Source organism: Cricetulus griseus, chromosome 8, assembly GCF_003668045.3.
Source record: "Cricetulus griseus strain 17A/GY chromosome 8, alternate assembly CriGri-PICRH-1.0, whole genome shotgun sequence".
NCBI classification, from domain to species: domain Eukaryota; kingdom Metazoa; phylum Chordata; class Mammalia; order Rodentia; family Cricetidae; genus Cricetulus; species Cricetulus griseus.
The window spans coordinates 83,794,112-83,819,855 of NC_048601.1; the positions used below are offsets into that span (position 1 = coordinate 83,794,112).

The following is a 25,744-nucleotide window of genomic DNA, read 5'->3' on the forward strand; positions in this document are numbered from 1 at the left end:
TCATTACCTCTCAAACCTTGTAATCACCCCAAACAGATACCTGATGTCTATTAAACAATAATTCCTCACTCTCCATCTCCTCAGTCCTAGGTAGTATCTGCTTTCTTTCTGTAAGTTGTCATATGGACATATTTTATACAAGTGGAATCTTATAATGTCTTCTGGTTTTATTTGATTTATTTCACTTAGCATATTTTAGTATACAGCCATCTTATATTAGTATATCAATTTCTTCAGTGCTAAATAATATTTCATTACATATTATATATGTATCATATTGAAAATGTATTCACCTGTTGATTGACATGTGTTATTTCCGTCTTGTGGCCATGTGAATAATGGTAAGATGAATTTTGATATAAAACCACCCATTTCGTCTCGATTTTCTATTTTTCTTGTGTTATTACACTTTCTAAAATGCAGACCAAGTGAAATGACCCAAGTCAGAAAGCCAAATGTTCAGGCTAATCTGATGCCAAAGCTCAACCCACCAAACACATCCCAAGAAGGCAGAACTTATGTGTGCCAGGTGTTTTATTGATTGTTACTCAATAATTGTGCATTTCCTGGTCATTTTCATCTTTATTTTCTTTCTTGAAGCATGCTAGGTCCAAGAGTGTTTCCATGAAAATCCTGCCAGAAATTAGCCGAATCAACCAGTCGCTAGCAAAGAAATGGATAGCAGCAAAAATAAATAAGGAGCTTGCAGAAGCCAAAAGGTAACCCAGCTTGATGACTTACAATCACTTCCATGGTTTTTCAAATGCTGATCACATTGTTCTAGCTGTAAGAAGGAAGGTTTAGCTTTGCTGTGACAGAATGATTCTCTTTTACTATCTTTTGGTTGGATTGGTTGTTGATGTGCATAATGATTAATCGTTTATTTACTATACACAAGAGCTACAAGGAGAATGTATACCCCACACACCTTTCTAAGTAAGGCAGATGTAGTAAAGAATTAATGTAAGTTGTATTGCTTTCTGGTCTTCATAGTTGACTCACTAGCATTTCAGAATTTAGGTCTTCAGAGTGATGGACTTTATTCAAATGCCTGGAAAATCAACTATGAAGAGTTTTGGTGAGACTCAGTAGTAACAACCACAAGTAGGATACTCATAATCTGGGTATTCATAATGAATCTAGAGCTCCATTTTTTACTCAGACATAAGATAAAGAAGGATTTAGGTATAAGTACTAGCTGTAAGTACTACCCAACACATTTGTATATGACAGTGGTTCTCCACCTTCCTGCAACCCTTTGATACAGTTCCTCATTGTGTAGTGATCCCCAACCATAAAATTATTTTCTTTGCTACACCATAGCTGAAATATGCTACTATTATAATTCATAATGTAAATATCTTATATTTCCAATAGTCTTAGGTGACCCCCGTGAAAGGGTCATTCAACCCCAAAGGGGTCATGAGCCACGGGTTGAAGACCAAGTATATGACAATATTACCTCACAATGTCAGAAGATTGGACACTGTCCTGATGGGGGAAGTGCTTGTGTGTATGTGTTTGTCTTACTGGATGACAAATAAAATATTGTTTGGCCAATGAGACAGCAAGTAGATGGGAATAGGAGTCAAAGAGGATTCTGGGAAATGTAGTAGAGAAGTGGTGATCTAGGCAGGAAGTGACATAGCAGGGAGACTTATATTTAAGGAAGGACAACCAGGAAGTACCCCCCTTTTTTCCCCTTGACTCCTGGTCCAGCAGTGATGTGATCCACCAGCAAGGGAGGACACTAATGGAAGGTGTCCGATAAGATAAGTCTTATAAAATATATAGATTTATGATAATTAAGACTGAGCTAACAGATAAGAATCCTAGTCATTGGCCAAGCAGCATTTGTACTTAATAGAAGTCTGTGTATTATTTTGTTCATCCACGAGGCAGGCAGAACTCGGGCAGCTGACGGAGACTGCCCACGTGGCGGTAGGGCTCGGGCAGCTTTTGGTGGAAAGATTTATCATAACACTGTCCGGTTTTGAATTTGCCTTTGTTATTATATTTGCAGGGAAATCAACTTAATATTTTCATCCTCTGCTTGTTTGACTGCAAGCTTTTTGAAGAAAAGGTAAAACTTCAATGAGAATTATCTTAATTTCAGATTCTGGGGGGGTGTACTTAAAATGAAAATTATAGAACCAGGCTGAGTGTGAATTTTGTCAGTACAGAGAGTCCAACACAAAGAATTCTCTGGTTGATAAAGGATTCTTTCATTTTATAAACTAACTCCTTCATCTTCTTTCCTCTGTTGTCTTGTTAGAGGAAATGATCTTTTATTTGGGCTATTTATATCTACAGCTGGTCAAATATGCCTGATATTGCTTTACTATTTAAAAACCAGGAATTAGTTTTATAGTTCCTGCTGAGTGGGATCAATAAAGAAATGAGATCGTATTCATTTGTTTTTCACATATCAGTACAGGCAAAATCTAATATCTTCCTTACTTGGTTTTAACAGTAGATCTGATTCTAAGGGTTGGTTAGTTAATTTGTTTTGAATTTTTAAGACAGACTTAGCAGTACACACGGTACTCATGTAGTCCAGCTGACCTTGACACTGCTGCTTTGTCTGTTGCTATTGTGTAAGTTGTTCTACTGTTTCTTCCTGTAGATAGGTCTTGTGCTTCTCTTGTGAACTTGCTTCAAGTTAACTCATGGGTTCAAAGATGATAAAGTACACATTGTGTCAACACCCCCTGGTGACACTGTCTTCACCCGTGCTCATTGATCCTACAAGCATAGCAATTCTTTGATTCTTTTTTTCTTCCTTTGAGTGTGTCTTACTTAGGGTTACTATTGTTGTGATGAAACAACATGACCAAAAGCAACGTAGGGAAGAAAGGATTTGTATGGCTTATGTTTCCAAATTATTGTTTGTCATTGAAGGAAGTCAGGACAGGAACTCACACAGAGAAGGAATCTGGAGGCAGGAGCTGATGCAGAAGCCATGGAGTAGTTTGGTCTACTGGTTTTCTCCCGATGGCTTGCTCAACCTGCTTCCTCATAGAACCCAGGACCATCAGCACAGAAGTGGCCCTCCCCCATCAATCATTAATTAAGAAAGTGCTCTACAAGCTTTCCTGTAGCCTGATCTTATTGAAGCATTTTCTCAATTGGAGCTCCCTTATCTCTGACTACTCTAGCTTGTGTCAAGTTGATATAAAAGTAGCCTGGGCAGTGTGTGTGTGTGTGTGTGTGTGTGTGTGTGTGTGTGTGTGTGTGAGAGAGAGAGAGAGAGAGAGAGAGAGAGAGAGAGAGAGAGAGAGAGAGAGATTCTTGTGCATATACAGGTAGAAACTAGAGAAGGATGTTCTATGTCTTCTACTGCTGTGCAGTGTCTATTTTATTTTACATTTTAAAGAGAAGCCACCATTACATCTAGATGATAAGAGCCTGCTGCTGAAGACCACATGTCTTGGTTGCATGATATTGAGAAATCAAGTTGGAACTGAGCTATAAGATTCCTCCCAGCTGGCTAATTTCATAGTCTCAGAAGGACAATGTAGGCTTTTAGGAAAGAAAAGATAACCAACGGTCTTACCCAGCTGTGAACCCTAAAGCTCTAATACCAGTCTGCTTTGCAGCATATGCCCATTTGTGCAGTAGAGCACTACTGTTAAGGCATAACCAGCTGCTCTCTTAATTGGATTTGAGACCCACTCCATAGAAGCAAATCCACGTGTAGTATTGTAAATATGGTCATAAACATATGCTTGGGAAAATCACAGACCCTATGGAGGAACTAAAACTGTTGTTTAGCTAATGTGGAATTGCATCAAACTGCTCTCTGAATATTTACAATTGTATTCAGAAACAAACTATTGTCAGCCTTAACAAAAGAAGGCTGGTTTTGTTTTGTTTCAGTAAATGGTGGTAAATGCAGAAACTCATGGCTGCATAAAGTCCCGAGAATAAGTGATAGATTAATGCTCAGTCTTAAATAAGATATTCATGCCATTCCCTCTAAAGTTCAGGGAACATTGCACAAAGTGGTGCAGAAAAGAATGTCCAAAGGTAAAAAGGTCTGGAAAATGCAATGTTCTGGACAAGACACAGCCATTAAAACCACAAACTCCACCGAGCTGTGGATGCCTGACTGGGTCTTGATGATGGAATTTTCTGTTCCTCTTGGTCCTGCAGCCATTTAGTTCCAAATAAACACACAGAGGCTTATATTAATTATAAACTATTTGGCCAATGGCTTAGACTTCTTATTGACTAGTTATCTCTTAATTATTAATCTGTTTCTATTAAACTAGGTATTTCCATGAGGCTGTGGCTTACCCATAATATTCTAGCATGTTACTCCTTGGGTAGCTACATGGCTTCTCTCTGGCAGCTCCTCTCTCTTTCCTTTTCCCAGTATTCTCCTAGTCTGGTAGTCCTGCCTATACTCTCTGCCTGGCTACTGGCCAATCAGCATTATTCATCACCAATAAGATAAACATATATTCACAGTGTACAGAAGGCCATCCCCCATCAGGGTCTAGAAGAGAATGGGCCCATCAACACTCAGGCATGGAAAGAGGACAGACTCCAAAAGCTCTGCCCCTTACTAATGAACTATTTGTTGCAGATTGATTCAGGGACAGTGGGTGTCAGTGTCTTCACCTACAACCCCTTGGATGGCTCTATCAGGATAGTTGTGATGAATAGTTGTAATCCTATACCCATTCTGCCATATCTTTTCCATTCTAACCTTCCAGTTTGGAAGGGAAATATTCTCTGGGACACGATGTCCCCTTTCTTCTTTATGCTAGCCTCAGACTCCCCTATTTAATATAGGGGAATCTTCTATAAGCATAGTTTAGGAGTTAAGGCCATACCAGCTTGAAATGTGCCAAATTGGTACATTGATAATTTCCAGCTGACATCACCTAAGGCATGATGTAACAGATTGTTCTTTGGGCCACCAGCTCACAAAAAACAACAGAGACTTATTAATTATGAAAGCTCGGCTTATAGTTTAATCTTGTCCCACTAGCTCCTAGAACTTAATTTAACCCATTTATATTAATCTATGTTTTGCCTCATGGATTTTTACTTCTCTTCCATCTTTCACGTCCTGTTTTCTCTCCATGTCCTCAGGTGTCTCTCTCATGCACCTAGATTCCTCCTCCTACTTCCTCTCTCTCTGCCTGGAAGTCCCACCCATACTTCCTACCTAGCTATTGTCTGTTAAGCTTTTTGTTACACCAATCACAGAAATACAACGTCACACAGTACACAAATATCCCACAACAGCATGATAACTACTGAACAGATTATCTGGCCAAGTTTTTTTCTACATGCAGCAAACAATAAAAATGTAAGGGCCAAGGGAAAGATGTCACCCTATATCAAAGAGAGAAAGTAGAACAGTAAGTGGAGTTGTAAGGAATCCACATGGCTATTCACTGGAGTAACCCTTATAGCTAGACGCACAGACACACACACACACACACACACACACACACACACACACACACACATTCACACACACTCTCACACACTCACACACACACACACACACACACACACACACACATAAACATACACACATAAACACACATACACTCCTCCTCACATCCAAAGGAATCTATTCACCCATTTATCTTATCATTCCTTCACAAATATGTTGTTCTTTGTCTAAAAAATATAAAGTTTCATGCTTTTGTCATTTATTTTGGACTCATCCCTATGTACATATAATTTTAATAAAACGTGTATGCCTTTCTCTTGATACTCTTTGTTATACTGAGTTCTTAGACCCATCAGAAAAGTCACACAGGTCCAGGAGCAAGGTAGAAAGTGACCTCTTCTTCTTTTACAACACTGTCTTTTTAAAGAAGAATCATGTCCATGACCACTTTCTGGGAGTTTTAAATTTCCAGGCAAATGTTGCAAAGGAGAAAGAATTTTGGAGGAAAATTTACAGTTAGAACTTGTCCACATATTCTAATACCACTATTGATACTTAATTCAGCAAGTACAAAATATTTATTATTATTATTATTATTATTATTATTATTATTATTATTATTATTATTTAAGCTATTGGGCTTGCTGGATGCTGGTCACAAAAATATGGCCAAATCAAGCTGCTACCTAGACAATATCTGGGCAGTGTTTCATTGTAGAAAGGAGCAGGGCTGGGAAGAATTGAGTAAGTATGCAAGGAATGTGGTGGAAATAGCAAGGGCAGGGCTTTGAGGTAAGAGATTCTGAGACTCCCACTGCACAAACTATGTGTTCATGTTTTCCATTAATGAGTTAAGGCATCTTTCAAGAAGTTTCTAAAATGAGCCATCAAACCTCTGTGCTGACAAGGTCTCAGGGAATAGTTAAACCACTATTATTGCATCGCTCCACCTCTAATGTAACCATGGAAATATAAAGCTTAGTGGTGAGTAGGCATATTGGTGCATACCTGAGCTGAGGCAGGAAGATCACAAGTTCAAGATCAGCCTGGTCATAGTGAGACTTTGTTTCAGCAAGTAATAAATATCCAAGTAAATAAGGAAATAAATAATCAGAAATGGCCTTATGTGGAGAGGATGCAAGCCCAGTCTGTGGAATAGACTATCGGGGTTGAAGGCTTCTTAGATTTAGCATATAAAATCTTGCTAGAGTTCGGGTTGTAACTTTGTGGCAGAGTATGGTTTGCCATGTATAAGGCCCTAAGTCAAAAGTCCTGGGCTCAATCCTAGTATCATAAAATAAAGTAAATGAAAAAAATCAAATCCTGCTAAAATTGCAGCCCATACTCGATGTTGCTTACATAGAGATAACAAGTTGTTTATTCCTCTTTAACAAGAACACACCTACACATTTCTGTGTCACTATAGTCTATTAGTTTCAAAAGAGGCAACCTTTTAATGAAGTTAATATTTTGTGCATAGCAAGATTAACAAAACAGATAATATCATCTGGAACTTTAAAATATTCTTTTTTCATCTGTTTGTCTGTTTTTAAAATGTATTGTGTTTATAGAGATACAAGAGAGGAGAATTTCGTTGACGTGGACTTAACAATGGCAAGGAATGTCTTCAAGAAGTTAACAGCAGTGAAATGGATTTCTCCCTTGGTAACAGCCACTATTTATTTGGCTTACTTGAGATACAGCACAATCGCATTTCTTTATAGGAATAATATAATAGTAGCTCAGTTTTGGCGGGAGGTAGGAGGCAAGGACCTATGGATAGGGCTGAGTAGGGGACTAGTCTCCATTATGAAGGTGCTATAGTTCAGACATTGTGATGGCTTGTGGCATTTATTTCTTTTTAAACCATTAAATGCACTCTGAATGTAGTCGTTTTGTTTTCAACGTACGGAAAGTAATACTGAGACATAAAGTTTCTATCTAGCAATGCATATAAAAAGAATGGTGGTTTAGGAAGCAGGATATCCTCTGGTAAGTGGTTTAAAAAGACAAATGTCTGTTTTGGGATGGATCTTAAGTGTGTTTCTGCTACTGATTCAGCCCTTCTTTTCTTTGGGTAACAGTTTTTTAAAAACCTATGATTTTAGTCTTTAAAGTCTGTGGTTCTGGGTTGTGTAGAAAGGAAACTACAAATTTAGGTTGTGAGTACAGGAAGCTGCAAATTAACAATAGACAGCTATCAGGATGTCTTGGTACATTGGGGACACCACAACATCATGTAGTATGCGATGTGGGTGTCTTATAAACACAGGACATTGACTTTTTATAGCTTTGGAGCTGGGATATTTGGAAGCTCTAAGATTAAGCTGCCAAAACAACCAGTATCTGATAAGGGAGAAATTGATAGAAGACTCTATCTTTGTGTTTTCATGTAGTAGAAGGAAGGGGCTACTAAAGTCCACAGAGATTATCATTCATTTGCTCCCCAGCACCCCATAAAAACAGGGCATGGTAAAACACATCTGTAATTCTAGCACTTTGAAAACAGGAAAATCAAAGAATTTAAGGTCAATGTCAGCTATGTAACAAGTTTAAGGCTAGCCTGGGCTACTTGAGGTCCTGTCTCCAAAATAAAACAAAATAATTAAAATGTAAGAATTCTCGTAGATATGAAGACAACAAACTGTAAATGTAGTAAGAAAACATTCAGAATTCCACCCTTTATTGTTGCATATACCGTGTTATTTAGCACTATGTCATGTATAGGCAGACACTATAGTTAAAGATGTAAAGATCCAGCCGGGCATTGTTGTCTCACGCCTTTAATCCCAGCACTCGGGAGGCCGAGGCAGGTGGATCTCTGTTCGAGGCCAGCCTGGGTCTCCAGATCGAGTGCCAGGATAGGCTCCAAAGCGACACAGAGAAACCCTGTCTCGAAAAACAAAAACAAAAACAACAGAAAAAGATGTGAAGATCCACTAGATGGACAGTTTTAGTGCTAGCTGCCTGGCAGAGGACTTCTGGACCTCAAGGACCCAATCCAGTGAAGATCTAATCCTCTCACTGAAGTCCAGTTGGGGGGGGGAGGCAATTCCACACAGGTTTTTTTTTTTTCCCTCTTAACTTGGGCTCCATTCCAATATCTCAGGACCCTAAAGCTATAAAATCCGTTATTTGATCTCCTGGGTTTGGTCACATGAGAGGCCATAGAGGCCAAACGTAAAAGGGTTTCATATCACCGTCACATTCAAAAGCTAGGACTCACTCACTCACAAGGCTCCACTCAACTTCGGGGGCCACCGAGAAGTGCCATCCACTGTGACACTACAAGGACAATGAAAGAAGTTTGCAAGGTGAACACAGGACACAATGGTTCTCTTCCAGGCTGATTTTAGGCCAGATGGATGTGGCTTTGAACTATATTAAATTGAGTGACTTTCTTTCTCTATTGTCTTTTGATCAAGTCTCTTTCTTTACGTTGTACTCAATAAATATTCAAACAAGCATAAAGATGACCATACAGACAGGCATAGTGTCTCCTGACTGTAATCCTAGCACTTGAGAGGCTGGGGCAAGGTGCTCAAGGACTCAAGAATTCCAGACCACCCTGAGGTATACAGAAAGACACATTAGTTTTCCAAATAACATTTGTTTCAAAAAGAAAATACAAACCACCAAACCTCCAATTTTTCCTGCTGTTGTATTTTATGTCTGTTGTATCTTAAAAGTCTATCCCTGAATGGAGTAAGTAATAACTCAAAGCTATGTTGGCAATGAAAAAAACAATGACAAAAGTGGATTTTGTATGTGTCCGTGTGTGAGAAAGTAGCAGCAGTTTCTTTTTCTCTGTTTGAGACATGGTCTCTGTATCACAGACTGACTCTATCTCTTTAGGGTGGCCTTGAATTTCTAACCATTTTTCCTTATCTGAGTGTTGTACAACCATACCTGATTGATGTGGTACTATGGGTCAAAGTCAGGGCTTCCTGCACACTAGGCAAGCCACACCCTCACCCAAATGGGTTTTGAATTTTCGAGCTCAAGTGATTCCCCATCTCAGCCTTCTGAGTAATGGACTCCACATAGGTGCCCCTGCGACCCGCTTACAGAATTGTTTCTGGGGGACTATTCACTGTGTATATCCATTTACATGTGATTCCACTTTATTTCCTTAATGTACCCTAAAATAAAATGGACAGATGACTCAAATGAGTTCTACCTCAGAGAAATGTGGAATGTTAAAGGGTTGATGGCATTTCATCAAAAAGCTTCAGAAGGATTTAAATGGACTTCCTAATTAGAAGTTAGTGGAATGAAACCTGCAGTCATAATTTGTACTCAGTCACAATACTGTGTCTTCCATAACCCCAGCCTTGTCCTTCGTCCCCTTTTGACCACAGATAACTACATGTCTTGAGGATAATCTGCTTGGAGATCTTCCATGCCATTCTCAACATCAAGATGCTCTATTGATTTTTCTTTTGCTCCCGGAATGTCCACTGATGCAGAATAACAGGAACTGGAAGACCCTGACAGTTAAATTTGCAAAGGCTATTTGTAAAATGAATAAGGAATCATTAGCTTTCTTGAGTAAGTCCTATATCATTTTATAAATATATTAAGTAGAATCACTTTTGAAGTAGAAATTGTAGCAAACATCAAATGGATTTCATACCTATTTTAGTACATGGTACGTGACGTTTTGCAAAGATTAAACAAAAGCCACAACTTCTCGACACACAGAGCAAGTGTTGTTCTTAGACTTGAATAGGACTAAGACTTTGTTATAATAGCATTAGACTTTGTTAGTTAACCATACAGTGTCCAGTCAAGGTAAATCATATTTTACAATGTTCAACCACATTTTGAAAACTTCAAACATTTGACAAAGAGTGATAAAAGCAAGGTTAAATTTATCACTGTTACTTTATTCAAAGTTAAGATATTTCATAATTTTAAGTAAATGTTGAAGGTCTGGTGCTTTAAAACTGCAGAGGTATATATAAGTGAACTATAAAAGAACGATTTAGCACTTTAGAAGGAGGTTACAGACTCTAAGCTTTGTGTATAAACATCAAACCCCCTGTTATGGTAGTTTGGAAGTGGGTAAGTGCACATATTCCAATCCTCAGCACCCACATGAAAAGCTGGCATGGCTGTGTGCACCTGTAACCCCGGAGCTGGGAGGAACAGAGAAAGGAGAACTGAGGCTTGCTGGCTACTAGACTAGCTCCAGATTCAGAACCTCTCTCAAAGAAATAAGGCATAGAATGATAAGTCAAGATGCTGGACATCCTTCTCTTCCCTCTGTGCATGTGTACACAAGTGTGCACACATATGTGCATGTGCCACGTGCGCGCGCACGTACGCAGGCACACACACACACACACACACACACACACACACACACACACACACACACACACACACTTTTATAAAAACTCTCTGTCAAGAAATACCAAGTGTGGCTTAAGCATTACATTAAACTAACTCTTAAAGTTTCCATCACTTTCACATTGCCAGTGCACAGGCCTGGGCAAACAAACTCCAGTCCAGAAGATGGAATGTGCTATGGACAGATGCTTCCATTCTTCTTCTGCTGTGATAGTAATGACATGTATTTCTTCAGTGTACATAAACTTACACATGCAAGAAAAGGGCAAAGCTCCTTTACAGGATTCAATTATTACATTGTTCATGCATGTTTATTGGTTGAAGGAGCAGTTTATTTTTTAAATTAAATATAATAATTATGTCTCTGTGTGTACTTTGAGTGAATGTATGTGCATCAAGTGTGCACCAGAGCTGGTGGAGGCATGGAGAGAGTATCAGATACCCTGGACCTGGAGTTACAGACAGTTGTGAACCATCGTGTGGGTGCTGGAAACTGAACCACAGAGTCATGCCTCTAGGTTCAGCATTTGCATTGTTTCCAAGAGATTTTTCTGGGTGTGGGAGTGAACATCTGTAATTCTAGCACTTGGAAGGTAGAGGAAGAGGAAGGACCAAGAGTTCAAGGCCAGCCTTGGGTAAATAGTGAAGTCTGGGTTATATAAGGCATTGTCTCAAAAAGTGCTTTTCTTTTCTAGATCTAAGAGTCACATTTCAAAAGGCCTGATTCACTCTCAAATTTAAAAATATGTTCCTATGTTCCTACCATGATTTGTGCATGTATGTATGTATATATAGTTTGGGAGACTGAACTTGGTACCTTGCACATGTTAGGTGGAAAGTCTACTACTGAGCTATATTCCCACCCCTTTATGATATCATTTTTATTTATTTTTAAAGATATTTTAATTGGCAAATGGCAATTATACATATTTGTAGAGTACAGCATAAATTTTTTATCTTCAACATTTTTATGTGCACGGGTGTTTTGCCTGCATGTATGTCTGTACACCACATTCATGCCTGTGGCCAAGGAAGCCGGAAGACAATGTTGGATCCCCTGGAACTGGAAATACAGATGGTTCTGAGATGCCATGTGGGTGCTGGGAAGCAAACCCAATCATCCATAAGAGCAGTTAGTACTCTTAACTGCTAAGACATCTCTTCAGCCCCAGGGTGACATTTTTACAGTGTATACAAATCAGATCAAAGTAACTGACATAGCCGGGCGTTGGTGGCACACACCTTTAATCCCAGCACTTAGGAGGCAGAGGCAGGCGGATCTCTGTGAGTTTGAGGCCAGACTGGTCTACACAGCGAGTGCCAGGATAGGCTCCAAAGCTACACAAAGAAACCCTGTCTCAAAAAAACCAAAAAAAAAAAAAAAAAGTAACTGACATATTTATCTTCTCAAACATTTATTGCTTCTTTATGTTGGGAACATTTGAAATTCTTTCTACTGGCTGTTTTTAAACAATTATTTGTTATTAGTCGCTTTACAATGTTGGGATGCTGAAAGTATTTCCAGTTGCACACTTGTACCAGTTAATTATCCTCCCTCCATGGTCACTGTTCCTTCTACCTTTTTGAGATCAATACTTTTTGTTTACACTCAAGAAAACATCCCATGTTCCTGGCTTATTTAGCAAGTTCTAGAATTCACCCATGTTACTGTAAATGTCAGAATTTCTTTCCTCTTAGAATTTTCATGTTTAAATCTTTGGCCCATATGGTTTATGGAGATTAGATTTTATTTTTTTTTTCTAACAAGTTTTCAACTGTCCCTTCACCTTTATTGTTAAGTTTTATTTTCAGAATATGGAATGTACTAAATGTCTTGTATACTGGAGTCCATGATCTGCGTGGTATGCATCTAGATAATATCATTAGATAATATCATTTAATTGCATTAGCTTGGTAATTTATTTTATCCGCTTTGGTTGTTGTTTTTTGAGATGGAGTCTCTCGTAACCCAGAATGACCATCTTCCTGCCAATGCCTTCTGAGAAGTGGGATTTTAATATTTACTAAAGTTATTGTCAGAGAACTCCTATTTAAAAGTACTGAAGTCCAATGTAAGCTCAATAATGTTAAAAGTGAGGTATCTGCTATTTAAAATAAGCATACATGCATATTGCAGCTGTTTATGAAATCTGAAAACTTGAATTATTTTTCTATAAAAGAGTCAATAATATTGATTGTATAGTTTTAGATTTTTGCATCTGTTTGACAAAATTGCTAGTTTGAATGTAATGATGTCAGCACGTGATCTTAATGTCAGCACCCAAATGATGAGGTGGGAAGCCTGGCAGAAGTTCAGGGCCATCCTGGACTATGTAACAATACCCGATCTCAGGAACACCAAATCAAATAAGAACAATAAATGCAAAGAAAACTAATCATAAATATGAGCCAGTAGCAAGTTTCTTCGAATCCTGAGTTTGAGTTCTTTAATTTTAATGATTTTTTTTCAGAATAAAGCTTTCCCCTACATCTGCTGAGTAGTGTGTTGTTTGTGATAATATCCATAGAAAAGTTTTTTTATGATTATGATGGTAGATATGTCTTAAATAACCCAGCAGAAACTTTGGGATGTAAGGCTGAGAGGAGCGTGTTTATCATATTTGATTTTCACACCCTCAGGAAAGTGTTGGGCATCTTTAGAAGCTTCTTCTCTGGATACAGTGGTCCAGATGTTAAAGAGAGCTATCACCATCATCTCTCAACTGCATGATCCATATTCAAAAATACAGCATCAATGTGATCTTAAAGCTCTTTTAGAAGTGATGAAACATGTGCATAAGGTAAGGTTTCCTCTAAGGAAATATATATACCAACTTATTAAATAATAACTCTTTAGGTCTCAGACAGTTAAACACTTTGAATACACATTTCTAAAGATTTGTTTATTGCTGGAGAGATGGCTCAGAGGTTAAGAGCACTGACTGCTCACAGCTAGAAGGGACTTGGGTCAGGGATCTTCTTGTGTTATAGGTTTGGCTCCTATGAATCCTTCAGTCTGGATATTGCATTTGTGCTCCCCAGAGAGACTGTTCTTTAGTAACCACACATTTAAACACTGTTTAATTGCAATCTTTACATTCACTAAATAAGCACTCATAAGTTGGCACGAACTGAAGAATAGGACCAACAGAAATAAATACATGCATTTTCTCATCTGATCCATACCATAAACCTATAAAGTAGGTACAATGTTTTGAATAAGAATGACCCCCATGGGCTCATATATTTCAATGTCTGGTGTCGCTGAACACTTATTTAACTATACAAAGATGTGTTGCATTTGATTATATTGCAGAGTGTTTGCTTAACTGTGTAAAGATGTGTTGCATTTGTTTAATTATGTAAAAAAAAAAGAGCCCTGACTGCTCTTCCAGAGGTCCTCAGTTCAATTCCCAGCAACCACATGGTGGCTCGCAACCACCTGTAATGATATATCTGGTGCCCTCTTCTGGCCTGCAGGCATACGTGCAGGCAGAACACTGTATTTATTTATTATGTATATAGTATTCTGCCTGCACGTATCCCTGCAGGCCAGAAGAGGGCAGCGGATCTCATTAACAGATGGTTGTGAGCCACCATGTGGTTGCTGGGAATTAAACTCAGGACCTCTGTAAAAGCAGCCAGTGCTCTAGTTGAGCCATCTCCTCAGCCCACACTTTAAAAATATTTCAAATTAAAATATAATATCATTTCCCCCTTCCCTTTCTTCCCTGCAACCCCTTCCATGTCTTCCCAACTTTCTCTCGAATTCATGTACTCTTTAATTATTTTTGTTACATATGTATATAACTGCATATATGTATGAAGTCAACCTGTTGAGTCTATTCAGTGCTGCTTCTATATATGTTTCCAGGGCTGGCCACTTATTAGATAACCACTTAGGGTTTATTAGGTCTAATACTGAAGATGACTAATTCTCCCTCTCGGAAGTCCTTAGTTTGACTATAGTCCTTTTTTGTAGGGGTGAGACACTGTGACATTTCCACCTTCCACAATAGTGTATCTATTGGTACTGTCATTGCTCAGACATCATTTAGACAACTGTATAATTGAGGTATCATGGGTACAGCTTTCTTGTCATTTATAGGAAACACAATCATACAACAAGTTAGCTGGTCCTCTATCTCTTACGATCTTTCCACCCCCTCTTTCAGTGTTCTCTGAAATTCAGATAGAGGCACTGTAGATGTATCCATTGGGTCTGAACAACACAAGATCAGTTGTTCTCTTGCACTTTGATCAGTTGTAGTTTTCTGTAATGGTCTACATCTGCTGCCAAGAGAAGCATCACTGATGAGGGTTAAGAGCTACAATTATACGTGGATACAAGAATAGGTATCTGGAACGCTGTTGGGAATTATGGCACTCTAGTAAAGTGGCAGTAGTAGGTTCTGCCCTAAGATCCCGACCTTGCTATCCCTGGGTAGTTGTCTAATTTCTAGTACCAGGCATGATTTCCCTCCTGTTGAATGACCCTTAAGTCCGTTTGAGAGCTTCTCGTTACTGGCAAGATTCGAGTACCGTCTATAGAGCTTTCTTGCCATATTTGGCCTTGCTGTAAATCATAGGCATCACAACTGGGTAGAACTATTGGTGGCCTCCCTCCCTTGTCAGCTTTCATAATATGTTCTGAGACTATAAAACTAGACCCCCAGGAGGAGGCTTTCAGGTCAGATCCATATCTAATGCTGTTAGTCCTGTGTCTGAAGTGTATGATGTTTTCAACCTCTGGGAAGTAACCAAAGGCAGCAAGCAATAGCCTATGTTGTTTTGAGAGTCTCTAGAACTACCCTGACCTACAACTCTAAAGAAAATTTCTTATGTGTGGTACTGAGTTCTTTTAGATAGTCTGTGGCCCTTGTGGGGAGCCCTGCCAGCCCAAGTGGCATAAATTCAGTGTGTGTGCGTGCGTGCGTGCGTGCGTGCGTGCGTGCGTGCGTGCGTGTGTGTACAAAAATCATGTAACTTTAGGTTAGTAAAATAAAATGAAATGATTCCTACGGCTTTTTCAAGCATCTTTAATGCCGTTTTCACCTGCTGTCTCACTTCCTTTCTATACTGACCCCTTCACCTCCTCCCCAGTTGAAGTCTCCCTGGTTTTCCTATTTCCCCTTTCTCATCATTTGTGCCCTACTATTCCCTTTCAAGGATTCCTTCTCTCTCACTCTCTCCCTGTCTCAGTCAGGGTTTCCATCGCTGCAATGAAACACCATCACCAAAAAGCAAGTTGGAGAGGAAAGGGTTTATTTGGCTTACACTTCCGGATCATAGTCCATCATTGGAGGAAGTCAAGATAAGATCTCAAGCAGGGCTGCACCCTGGAGGCAGAAGCTAATGGAGAGGCCATGGAGGGGAGCTGCTTACTGTCTTGCTTTCCTTGGTTTGCTCAGCCTGCTTTCTTATAGAACCCAGGACCACCAGCCCAGAGATGGCAGCACCCACAATGGGCTGGTCCTCCCACATTGAACACTAATTGAGAAAATGCCTTATAGCTGGATCTCATAGAGGCATTTCCTAAACTGGGCCTCCTTCCTCTTGATGACTACAGCTTGTGTCAATTTGACAAACAAAACCAGCCAGTACAATCCCAATAGTCCCTTTTTACTATCCTGGTTTCTGTGGTTTCTCTATGTTGTATGCTCACACATGAAGATTTGGAGCTAGAATCTATGAATGGGTAGAACATGTAACATTGTTTTTCTGTGTCTGAATTACTTCAGTCAGAATAATATTCTCTATCTCTGTTTACCTGAAATTTCATTGCTTCATTTTTCTTTAGAGCTGAATAATATTACATAGTGTATATGTACCACATTTCATTGTTCATTCATCAAATGAAGGACATTTGGATCATTTCCATTTCCTAGCTATTGTAAGTAGGGGCAATGAAAATGGCCAGGGAAGTATCGGTGGAATAGGATATTACGATATTTTGAATGAGAATGCCTCCTAAGGCTTATATGCTTAAATACTTGGCCTCCAGTTGGTGGCTGCTTGGGGAGGATTATGAGATGTGGCCTTGCTGGAGAAGTATGTCACCACATGAAGGCTTCCAAAATGTATGCTATTTTGAATTAGCTCTTTCTGCTTTGTACTTGTAATCAAGATGTGAGTTCTTAGCTATTCTGGTTGCCATGTCTTGGCTCCACCATCGTGGCTCCCACCGTCTAACGCAATTCTTATAGTTTTTATAAGAATTACAGTTCTTATAGAAGTTATCTTGGTCATGATATTTTGGCACAGCAATATCAAAGGAACTAAGACAGATGTCCTGTCCTTTGGGTATATAACAGTGGTTCTCAACCTGTGTGTCACAACCTCTTCAGGAGTCAAACAAAACTTTCACAGGGGTCACCTAAGACCATCAGAAAAATACAGATATTTACATTACAATTCATAACTGCAGCAAAATTGCAGTTATGAAGTAGCAACAAAAATAATTTTATGGTTGGGGTAATCACAACATGGGGAACTGTATTAAAGGGCCACGGCATTAAAAAGGCTGAGAAGCACTGGCATATACTAAAGAGTAGTATCCTGGGTTATATGGTAGATTTATATTGGCTTTTTTCTCTCCACTGATTTCAAGAGTGGTTGCACCAACTTGCAATTTCACCAACAGTGATGAGTGTTCCCCTCTCCAAACATCTCTCCAGTATTTGTTTTGTTACTTGCTTTGTTAATCTCAGCCATGTGGTTAGGATAAGTTGAAATCTCAAAATTCTTTTGATTGCATTTCCATAATTCTTAAGGATTATGAACATTTTTGATGTATTTCTTAGCCATGTTATTTATTCTTTTAAGAACTCTCTGTTCAGACCCATGGCTCATCATTTGTTTTCTCAACTCTTTGTTTTAAAGATCTTTATATATTCTAGTTATTAATACTCTGCCACAGGTATAGCTGGCCAACAGTCTTTGCCACTCCGTGGGTTTCCTCTTGACTTTACTGACTTCCTTAACTGAAAAAGTTTTTTTCAGTTTTATGAAGTTCTGCTTCTCAATTGATGGTCTTAATTCCAAGGCAAATGAAGTTCTATTCAGAACATTTTTTCCCTATACCTGTATCTTATAGAATACTGCCAACATTTTCTTCCCTCTGTTTCAGTATTTCAGGTTTGAAACTGGGTTTTTGATCCATGCAGGGTTAATATTCTGCAGTGTGGCATGTGTGGATATGTGTTGATTCTTCTGCGTGTGGACATTCAGTTTCCCCAGCACCATTTCTTGAAGATACCATCTTTTCCCCAGAAAGTTTTTGGTATCTTTGTCAAATATCACATGGGTGCAATTATGTGCATTTTCCTTTGGGTCTTTTATTGTGTTCTATTAGTTTACCTGTCTAGTTTTGTGCTTAAGTTAGGCTCTTTTTTGTTACTGTGGCTCTGCAATATATTTTGAGATCTGGAATGTAGTCCTCTTGACATTGTTCATTTTGCCCAGGATTGCTTTGGCTATCTGGGGGTATTTTCTGGATCCATATGCATTTGAGGAATTTTTTCTATTTGTGTGTAGCATTTAATTGGGGTTGCACTGGGTCTCTAAACTGCTTTGGGCTGATTCGTCACATCACAGTATTAATGTAATGAGCACAGAATGTCTTTCAATTTTTTTTACTGTCTCTTTCTTCAGAGATTTAAAGCTTTCATTGTAGAGGTCTTTTACTTTCTTGGTTAGGTTTATTCCTAGTGATTTATTTTATTTTTGAAGCTTTTGTTAATGGGAGTGTATGCATGATCTCTTTCTCAGTATGTTTGCTGTTGGTGTATGGAAAGTGTAAGTGTTACACCTCCTAGAGGAAAGGTGCCACCAGGCCTAGACCTGCAGGTTGGATGTGATGTTGAGGGGATTTAGGGTGGGGGGGTTTGATCAGGCTAGGCTGGCACATAAGGCCAAGTCTTTGTGTGTGGAAAATGTAGGTAAGACTGATCAGATTTGGCCTGTTAGGATGATGAGTGACTTCGAGTAGACCTGGGATTTGGAAGGAGTTACAGGCAAACAAAGGTTCACGGATTCCTATGGAGATTCACAGAACTGGATGTAGGCACAGGATGTGAGATGTAGACAAGTCCTGGGGACTGGATAGGATAAGCTCAGCTAGAGAGGAGTGCAGGTATCCTGTGTAGGTCCATGATACATATGACAGCTATGAAGTTCCTGGTGGGAGGTGGAGGTAGGGTCATTGTTGATTTCCAAAGGAACAGAGATGGGCTGGGTTCATGGGCTGAGGCAGCCAACCATTCTGACCTAAAGAGATCAGAATGGACGAGGGGGGAAGGCATAGTTAATTTGCCTAGGTTCTTACAACATGTGGTAGCTGTGTAATCCTGGTAACAAGTGGGCCTACGGTTGGTGGAAAGTTCCCAAGGAATGGAGATGGGTTGGGAGGAGGGGCTGAGGCAGGCAGCAGAACTACCGGGACCCTAAGTCTGCATCACATGCAGCGGCTGTGGAATCTCTGATAGAAAGTAGGTCTGAGTCAGCTAAACTCTTTTTGTTTTTTTAACTTTCTTTTTATTTATTATTTGTGTCTTTCACATCATGTATTTTGATCCTATTTATTGCCTGTCCCTTAGCATCCATGTTCTGCCTTTGCATCCTCCCCACCCAAATAAGATAAAATAAAATTTAAAGAAAAAAAGGAAAACTCTCATCATGGAAGCTGTAGTGTGTGACACAGTGAGTCACACAATAAACCCTTTTATTCATGTATCTTTACTTGTAAGTGTTGATTGCAAAGAACCACTGGTCTGGTTTGAGGCCTCTGGTTTCTGCTACACTATCAACGCCGGGCCCTCACTGGCACTCCTTTTGGATATCCTGCTGTTGCTCTGTGTCATGGAGATCCTGCAGCTTTGGGCCTGAAGGACTGGCCCCTTCATGTGCTCCATGCTCCGGTAGATCATAGATGGTGTGGATGTTGGAGTGAGCCAACTAATAAGCCTGGTTCTGGGCCCGGATAATTGCAGGGTTGGTCATCCTACCATCTCTCCCTTGTCTTCACCACCAGGGTGAACTCTTCAGCATTGTCCTCTCTAGTTCATCCCTTGAAGCAATGAGCAAGAGCAAGGGGCGGGGTCATTTTCCTGCTTTCAGATCTTCAAGGTTGGTTCTCCCACACCCACACCTTCAGGACAAGCTCTACTGTGCTGCCCAGGTGAGGTGCAGGGGTCACTCTGCTGAGTGCTGCAGCTGGTGAGGAGCAGGCACAGCTCTCCTGCTCAGGGCCAGCCATCCCATGTGCTACAGGCAGCAACAGGCAGGGTAGGGGAGAGGGAAAACAGTGGAAGTGGGAGGGGAACAGCAATGAACAATGGAGAGCAAATATGCTAAGGGTACAATATATATATTTAAAAATCCCATAATGAAACACATTATTATGTATAATTTACATTCCTAGTAGAAAATTACAGTAAAATATGTTTGGATCTAGTATTGGTTGAATTCATAAACACAGAACCCATAGACACAGAGTGATTGCTTACTGTAATGTAGAAAATGAAAATGGTTGCCATAAACATCTGAGAATTGAAAACTGAAAAACTTGAAGGGAATTCAGATTAATTCTTAAGCTTTTTCTTTTAGAACATAGAATGCTATATAATAGACCTCTTTCACTAAGAAAAAGTACACAAAGTACTTTGAACACTCTGGAAGACCTTGAGTTCAAGGCTAACCTGGGCCACACAGTTCTGGCAATGTACATGCCTTCATCTGGGCAGTCCTTGGTTGAGGGGGGTGGGTGTAAAAACTCCTTGAGCTTTGTGGTTACTTTTAGTTGTTGAATATATGTTATAGCTTAGGAAAAATTAATGTTAAAAAGCAGGCTGAAGGAAATCCCATAGAGGACAACACCCAGAGCAAAGGACTCGGTGTATGGGCTATATAAATTTTTCTAACTATCCTTACAAGAGTATTTGTTAAATCCTACACAGGAGGATCAAAAGAATCCATTAGGACACCACGTCCACATGCTGTCCATTAGAGTGTCCAGAGTCAGCAGTATTCAGAAGTCACTGGCCATGGCTGGGTCATCGTCTTTTTGCTATGGATAGTCTCAATGTAGTTTTCTAGTCCAAGAAATGGACCCCCAGCTACTTTTACCAAGAAGCAGTTTGTTATGTGATAGACTTCTAGAAAATTATTATCCAAAAAGTCAGAGACCAAAATTTTCATGGTTGAGGCTTTTATGGATTTTTTTTTTGCTTCTTTGTCTTCCATGTTTGAGTACATATATTTTATTGTGTGTTTCAAAATACTAAGCAGTAATGTCTAAAATGAGAAGGGAGGGAGAGGAAGGGAAACGTCAGCAGAGTTGTGGTCAGTTTGCATGTCCACACAGGAATGAGGGTAGGAGATGGGGAGTTGGAGGTGGGACCGATCAGCACATCTGGCTGTTTTCTGTTTTCCTTTCTCACACCTAGGTTGCAGGCTCCTTCTTGTACCACACCAGTCAATGAGAATCAGGCTGTGCTTTTGCTATGAGGACATAAGAATGTTAGAGGAATTGTTGATCACCACAGTGGTCAGCAATTCTGCCAAAGAGCTCCTGAATCAATGATGTCAACCAATATATAAGATGTAAGCCAAGCTTGGTGATGTGACTAACAGATAAGTGCCTAGGTGCAGGGACGGCTCCCTACTTACATTCAGTGCCTGCAGGCACCATCATTGTAATGGAGAATGCAGGGACGGCTCCCTACACCTAGGACAATACTTCTCAGACTCTAACATGGGATCTTGACTAAAATGCAGATGTTCCTTATCCCATAGGCCTTGAGTGGGCCCAGAGATATTGCAATGCTTTTGGTGGTTTCATCATCACTAGTCTAAGGATTATATATGAGTAGCAGATGTCAGGGCTTTCAACAGAGAACTTCCTTCCCTACATAATTGGCTGTGATTTATGCTTGGGTGCTCTGAGAAGAAAAGCTGTTTATTAAACTGAAAGTAATGAACATGGTCATTAGTCTTAGGGATAAATAGAAGCCTAGTCCACTGATGTGACAGAGAAAGAAAGCACAGTGTTGCATGGCAACTTTAGGCATGTGTCCTGACATTTAAACAATGTCTATATCATTGTGCTTCTTGCTTTCTTCTTTCCTGATACATAGAGGGGTTAATATAAGGCACTACTTCTGATTTTGTTTGTTTGTTTGAAACAGGGTTTCTCTGTGTAGCTCTGGCTGTCTTGGGACTCACTCTGTAGATCAGGCTGGCTTCCAACTCAGATATCACCTGCCTCTGTCTCCTGAGTGCTGGGATTAAAGATGTGCGTCACCACTTCCCTGTGAAAGATAGTGCTTTTTAAATTTAACCTTTCCCTTGTAGCTTAATTTTACTTCTTAATAAACTACATTTCTTCTTGGTGATTTTTTTTTATATTCCCTTTGTATAAAATCAGATGTTCACCTAATTACACCCACCTGTTTTTCTATCCTCTACCAATCTCCTATCTGGTCATGGTGGTATATCCTATAATTCCAGCATTTTGTAGTAAGGGAAGTAGAACCACCAGAAGTTTAAGCTCATATATATATATATATATATATATATATATATATATATATGTGTGTGTGTGTGTGTGTGTTGTGTGTGTGTGTGTGTGTGATGTATGTACACACACACACACACACACACACACACACACACACACACACAACCTGCTGTCAGTTTCAAGGCCAGTCTAAGCTACATGAGTTCTTATGTCTTTTTGCTCTTGGAAGATAATAGTTTTAAGAGGTTCTTCTGTCACGTCAGCCTCTTTTAAAGCACTTTGAGGCCCATCCCTGAAGTTTCTTATTGGAAGGGGCTCCTCACTACTGTGTTCCTACCACGACCCACACCACCACCATCATTACTCTGACATCAAATGAGGTGCCCCTCAAGATTATTTTTTAATTTTAATTGAATTTTCTGAGTGCTGAATTTCAGTGAAATACACTGAGTGAAGTTTATCTCATCCAGTTCAACTTGTCTAAAACACCCTTACTCTATGACTGACAAATGTATATTCAAAAATGCATTTGAATGTAGATTTCACACATTACATCATTTATTAATAGAAAGTAAAACTCCAGGTTATGTTCTCTTTAAGGCTAACCATCAACTTCCAGAAAGTACTTTCGTCATACATGAGCTTTCTCACATGTTAAACCCTGATGCAGAGATATGCAAACTGTTACTTCGGCATAACAGTTTCGTAAGTATGACATATTCCCTTGTGAGAATGTTCATGGCATAAAGCGGTACGTGTTAGCTGCTGTGCTATCCCTAGATTAAAATATGTCCCTATTACAACACTAAATTGGCTAAATTGCATGGCCATTGAAAACTTAAGCATTTTGCTCACAAAACAAATGTATTTTCTTATAAATGTGCCTCTAAGGGATAGGTCTGCTGCTCAGTTAGGAGCACATAGCATGAATGGAAGTGTGTTCATGATCCCCAGTACTGCATAAGCAGGTACAGCAATGCATGCCTGCAGTCTCTACTCTTCAGTGGAGAAACAAGGCAGAAGTGCAAGGTCAGGGCTGGATGGACGGCTCACTGGATAAGAGAACTGGATGCTCTTCCAGAGGACCTGGGTTCTGTTCCTAGCACCCATAGTGTGGTTCACAACTGTCTGCAACTCCAGGTCAAGGGGATAGATACCCTCTACTGGCACCTTTGGATGCTGCAGAGACCACACACATCTGGGGTAATAGACACACATGCAACAGTAAAACACCCATACACTTAAAATAATAAAATAATTTGAATTTAAAGCAGTTTTTTAAAAAGCAGTGCAAGGTCATCCTCTGGTATATACTAAGTTTGAGGTTAAAATGGGATCTATGACACTTTGTCTCAAAAATAAAGAAGGAAAGACAGACAGACAGATTGTGGGACAAAAGGAAGGGAGGTGTTTCTTGGTAATTAGATTCTTAAAACTAGGTTCAAAGATCCTGGCAGTAAATAAAGAGATGGAATTAAGGAAAGGAATGAATGTTAATTTTTTTCATTGTCAAAATTGTTTGCTTATTTTTCTTTCCTTTTTTTCTTAGGTGCCAGAATTGCCCAATCTTGTTGTTTTCAGTGATTTTCTATTTAGCTTTGATTTGCCATTCAAAATTAAATTAATGAAATGTGACTCATCTGCAAAACTGAAGGTATGTATGTTTTTGTTGCCATGACAAAATAACTGAGGCTATCTACTTTATAAAGTATTTTTATACATTTAAAGGATATTAGACATTTTTAATAAGTATTTTAATAGTATTGATGCCAGTCACTAATTTTTGCACATGAACACTAGTTGTCACAGTTTGTTTGGTCCTATAATTGCATTATCTTACCTTGTAAAGATTCAATAACACCTTTCTTAAATTATAAGTGTATAGAGTGTTGGCAGCAAGATACAAAAGATATTTTATTAGAAATATTAAGTGTAAGTCAAACCTGGTGCTTTGTGCCTATAATTCCAGCATTCATAAGGTTGACAAGGGGTATTGTGAGTTCAAGGAAGTTTGGCTGCATGGTGAGATCTTTTGCAAGAGCAAAATCTAAAAAGCAAACAAACTCTAGGGTTATATTTTATAAAAAGGTGGGGAAACATGTAGCCTGGGCTGGCCTTGAACTTGAACCTGGTATATAATCAAGGTGTGCTTGAATTTCTTTCTAAAACATGCTGACATTTACATGCTGTATGTGTGATGCTGCCATCTCTACATGGAGTTCAGAGGACAACTTGCCTGAGTCAGTGCTCTCCTTCCAGCGTGTACACTCCAGAGAGGAAATTGCAGTTAGGAGGCTTGGCAGCAAGCTCTTTTGCCTTCTAAGCCAGCCCACCAGGCCCAGATCTTGAATTTTTGATCCTCCAGCTTCCACCTGCAGGGACTGTAGGCCTACTGTGTGCTTCACACTTTTATCCCCCATAGTCTTCAAGGTCCAAAGGAAAACCAACTGAAAATTTTCTTTTTCTAAAAGTTTGAAGCTATGGCATCTCAAGGAAGGATGAGAACATTTTTAACACTGGAAGTCAGACGAAGTCACCTGGTTGAAGACACCATGCGTCAATTAAGACAAGCTGAATTCTCTGACCTTAAGAAACCACTAGTGGTAAAGAAAATTGTCTTGCTGGCCTTTTTTAATTGTGGGAGGGGACATTCATAATTAAGAAGCTGCGACTTTGGGAGCCCATTCCATATAGAGGAATACTCCCTGAGCCAAGGCCGAGGCCCTATCCCAAAGGCTACGACGGACTCTGATGACACCCTATGGAAGGCCTCACCATCCGGGGGGAGCAGAAAGGATATGGGATAGGTAGGGTTTTAGTTGGTGGGGTGGTAAGCGAGGATGGGAGGGAGAAGGGAACTGGGATTGTCATGTAAAACAATCCTGTTTCTAATTCAAATCAAAAATCAAAAATTAATTAAGAAGCTGCTTTCTCAACCATGGTGATTAAGGTCTTAAGGTTCCCAGAAGTCCCCATTTCTCTTAAGGGAATGGAAAGCTTAATTATGTATTAAGTTGCAGATTAACTCACTTATTGATGATTATAGTAAATCATACCAGTACTGAATGTCTTAAATTTACAAATTTTCTAGTCCAGCTGAACTTCTGAGTAGCTTATTTTATGAATATGTTTTTGTTAGTATGATGCTAAGAATAAAACCACAGTTTCCACACATGCTAAGCAAGTGCTTTACCACTGAGCTACATCCCCAGCCATATGGACTTTTGTTCGAGTTTGTTTACATAGCTGAAAGTCAGATAGGGATTAGCTGCACTAAGCATAGCTAGCTTAGTCCATACCAGCTGAGGACATTGAGTTATACTTTGTATGTCCTTCCTCCTCTTGGGACCATCAAGCATGTTCTTCTCATAGTACTACTGAAGATGCAAGCTAGCGATCATTAAATATTGTTTAAGCCAAAGAAGAGTCATGAATGAACCCAAGCCAAAGGCTGC

At 39.5% G+C, this 25,744-nt stretch overlaps 1 protein-coding gene across 8 annotated transcripts in view; it reads left to right on the top strand.

The window, feature by feature from the left end:
• The window catches only part of Herc6 (HECT and RLD domain containing E3 ubiquitin protein ligase family member 6), a 61,545-nt gene that overhangs the window by 24,647 nt on the left and 11,154 nt on the right, over positions 1-25,744 (top strand). For all 8 annotated transcript variants that reach the window (XM_035448543.1, XM_035448547.1, XM_035448548.1 and 5 more), the window contains exons 9-16: positions 601-719; positions 2,024-2,083; positions 6,988-7,081; positions 9,778-9,967; positions 13,412-13,572; positions 22,890-22,994; positions 23,839-23,943; positions 24,761-24,892. In XM_035448543.1, the coding sequence (XP_035304434.1) occupies positions 601-719; positions 2,024-2,083; positions 6,988-7,081; positions 9,778-9,967; positions 13,412-13,572; positions 22,890-22,994; positions 23,839-23,943; positions 24,761-24,892 (966 nt within the window). The remainder of the gene's footprint in view (positions 1-600; positions 720-2,023; positions 2,084-6,987; positions 7,082-9,777; positions 9,968-13,411; positions 13,573-22,889; positions 22,995-23,838; positions 23,944-24,760; positions 24,893-25,744) is intronic.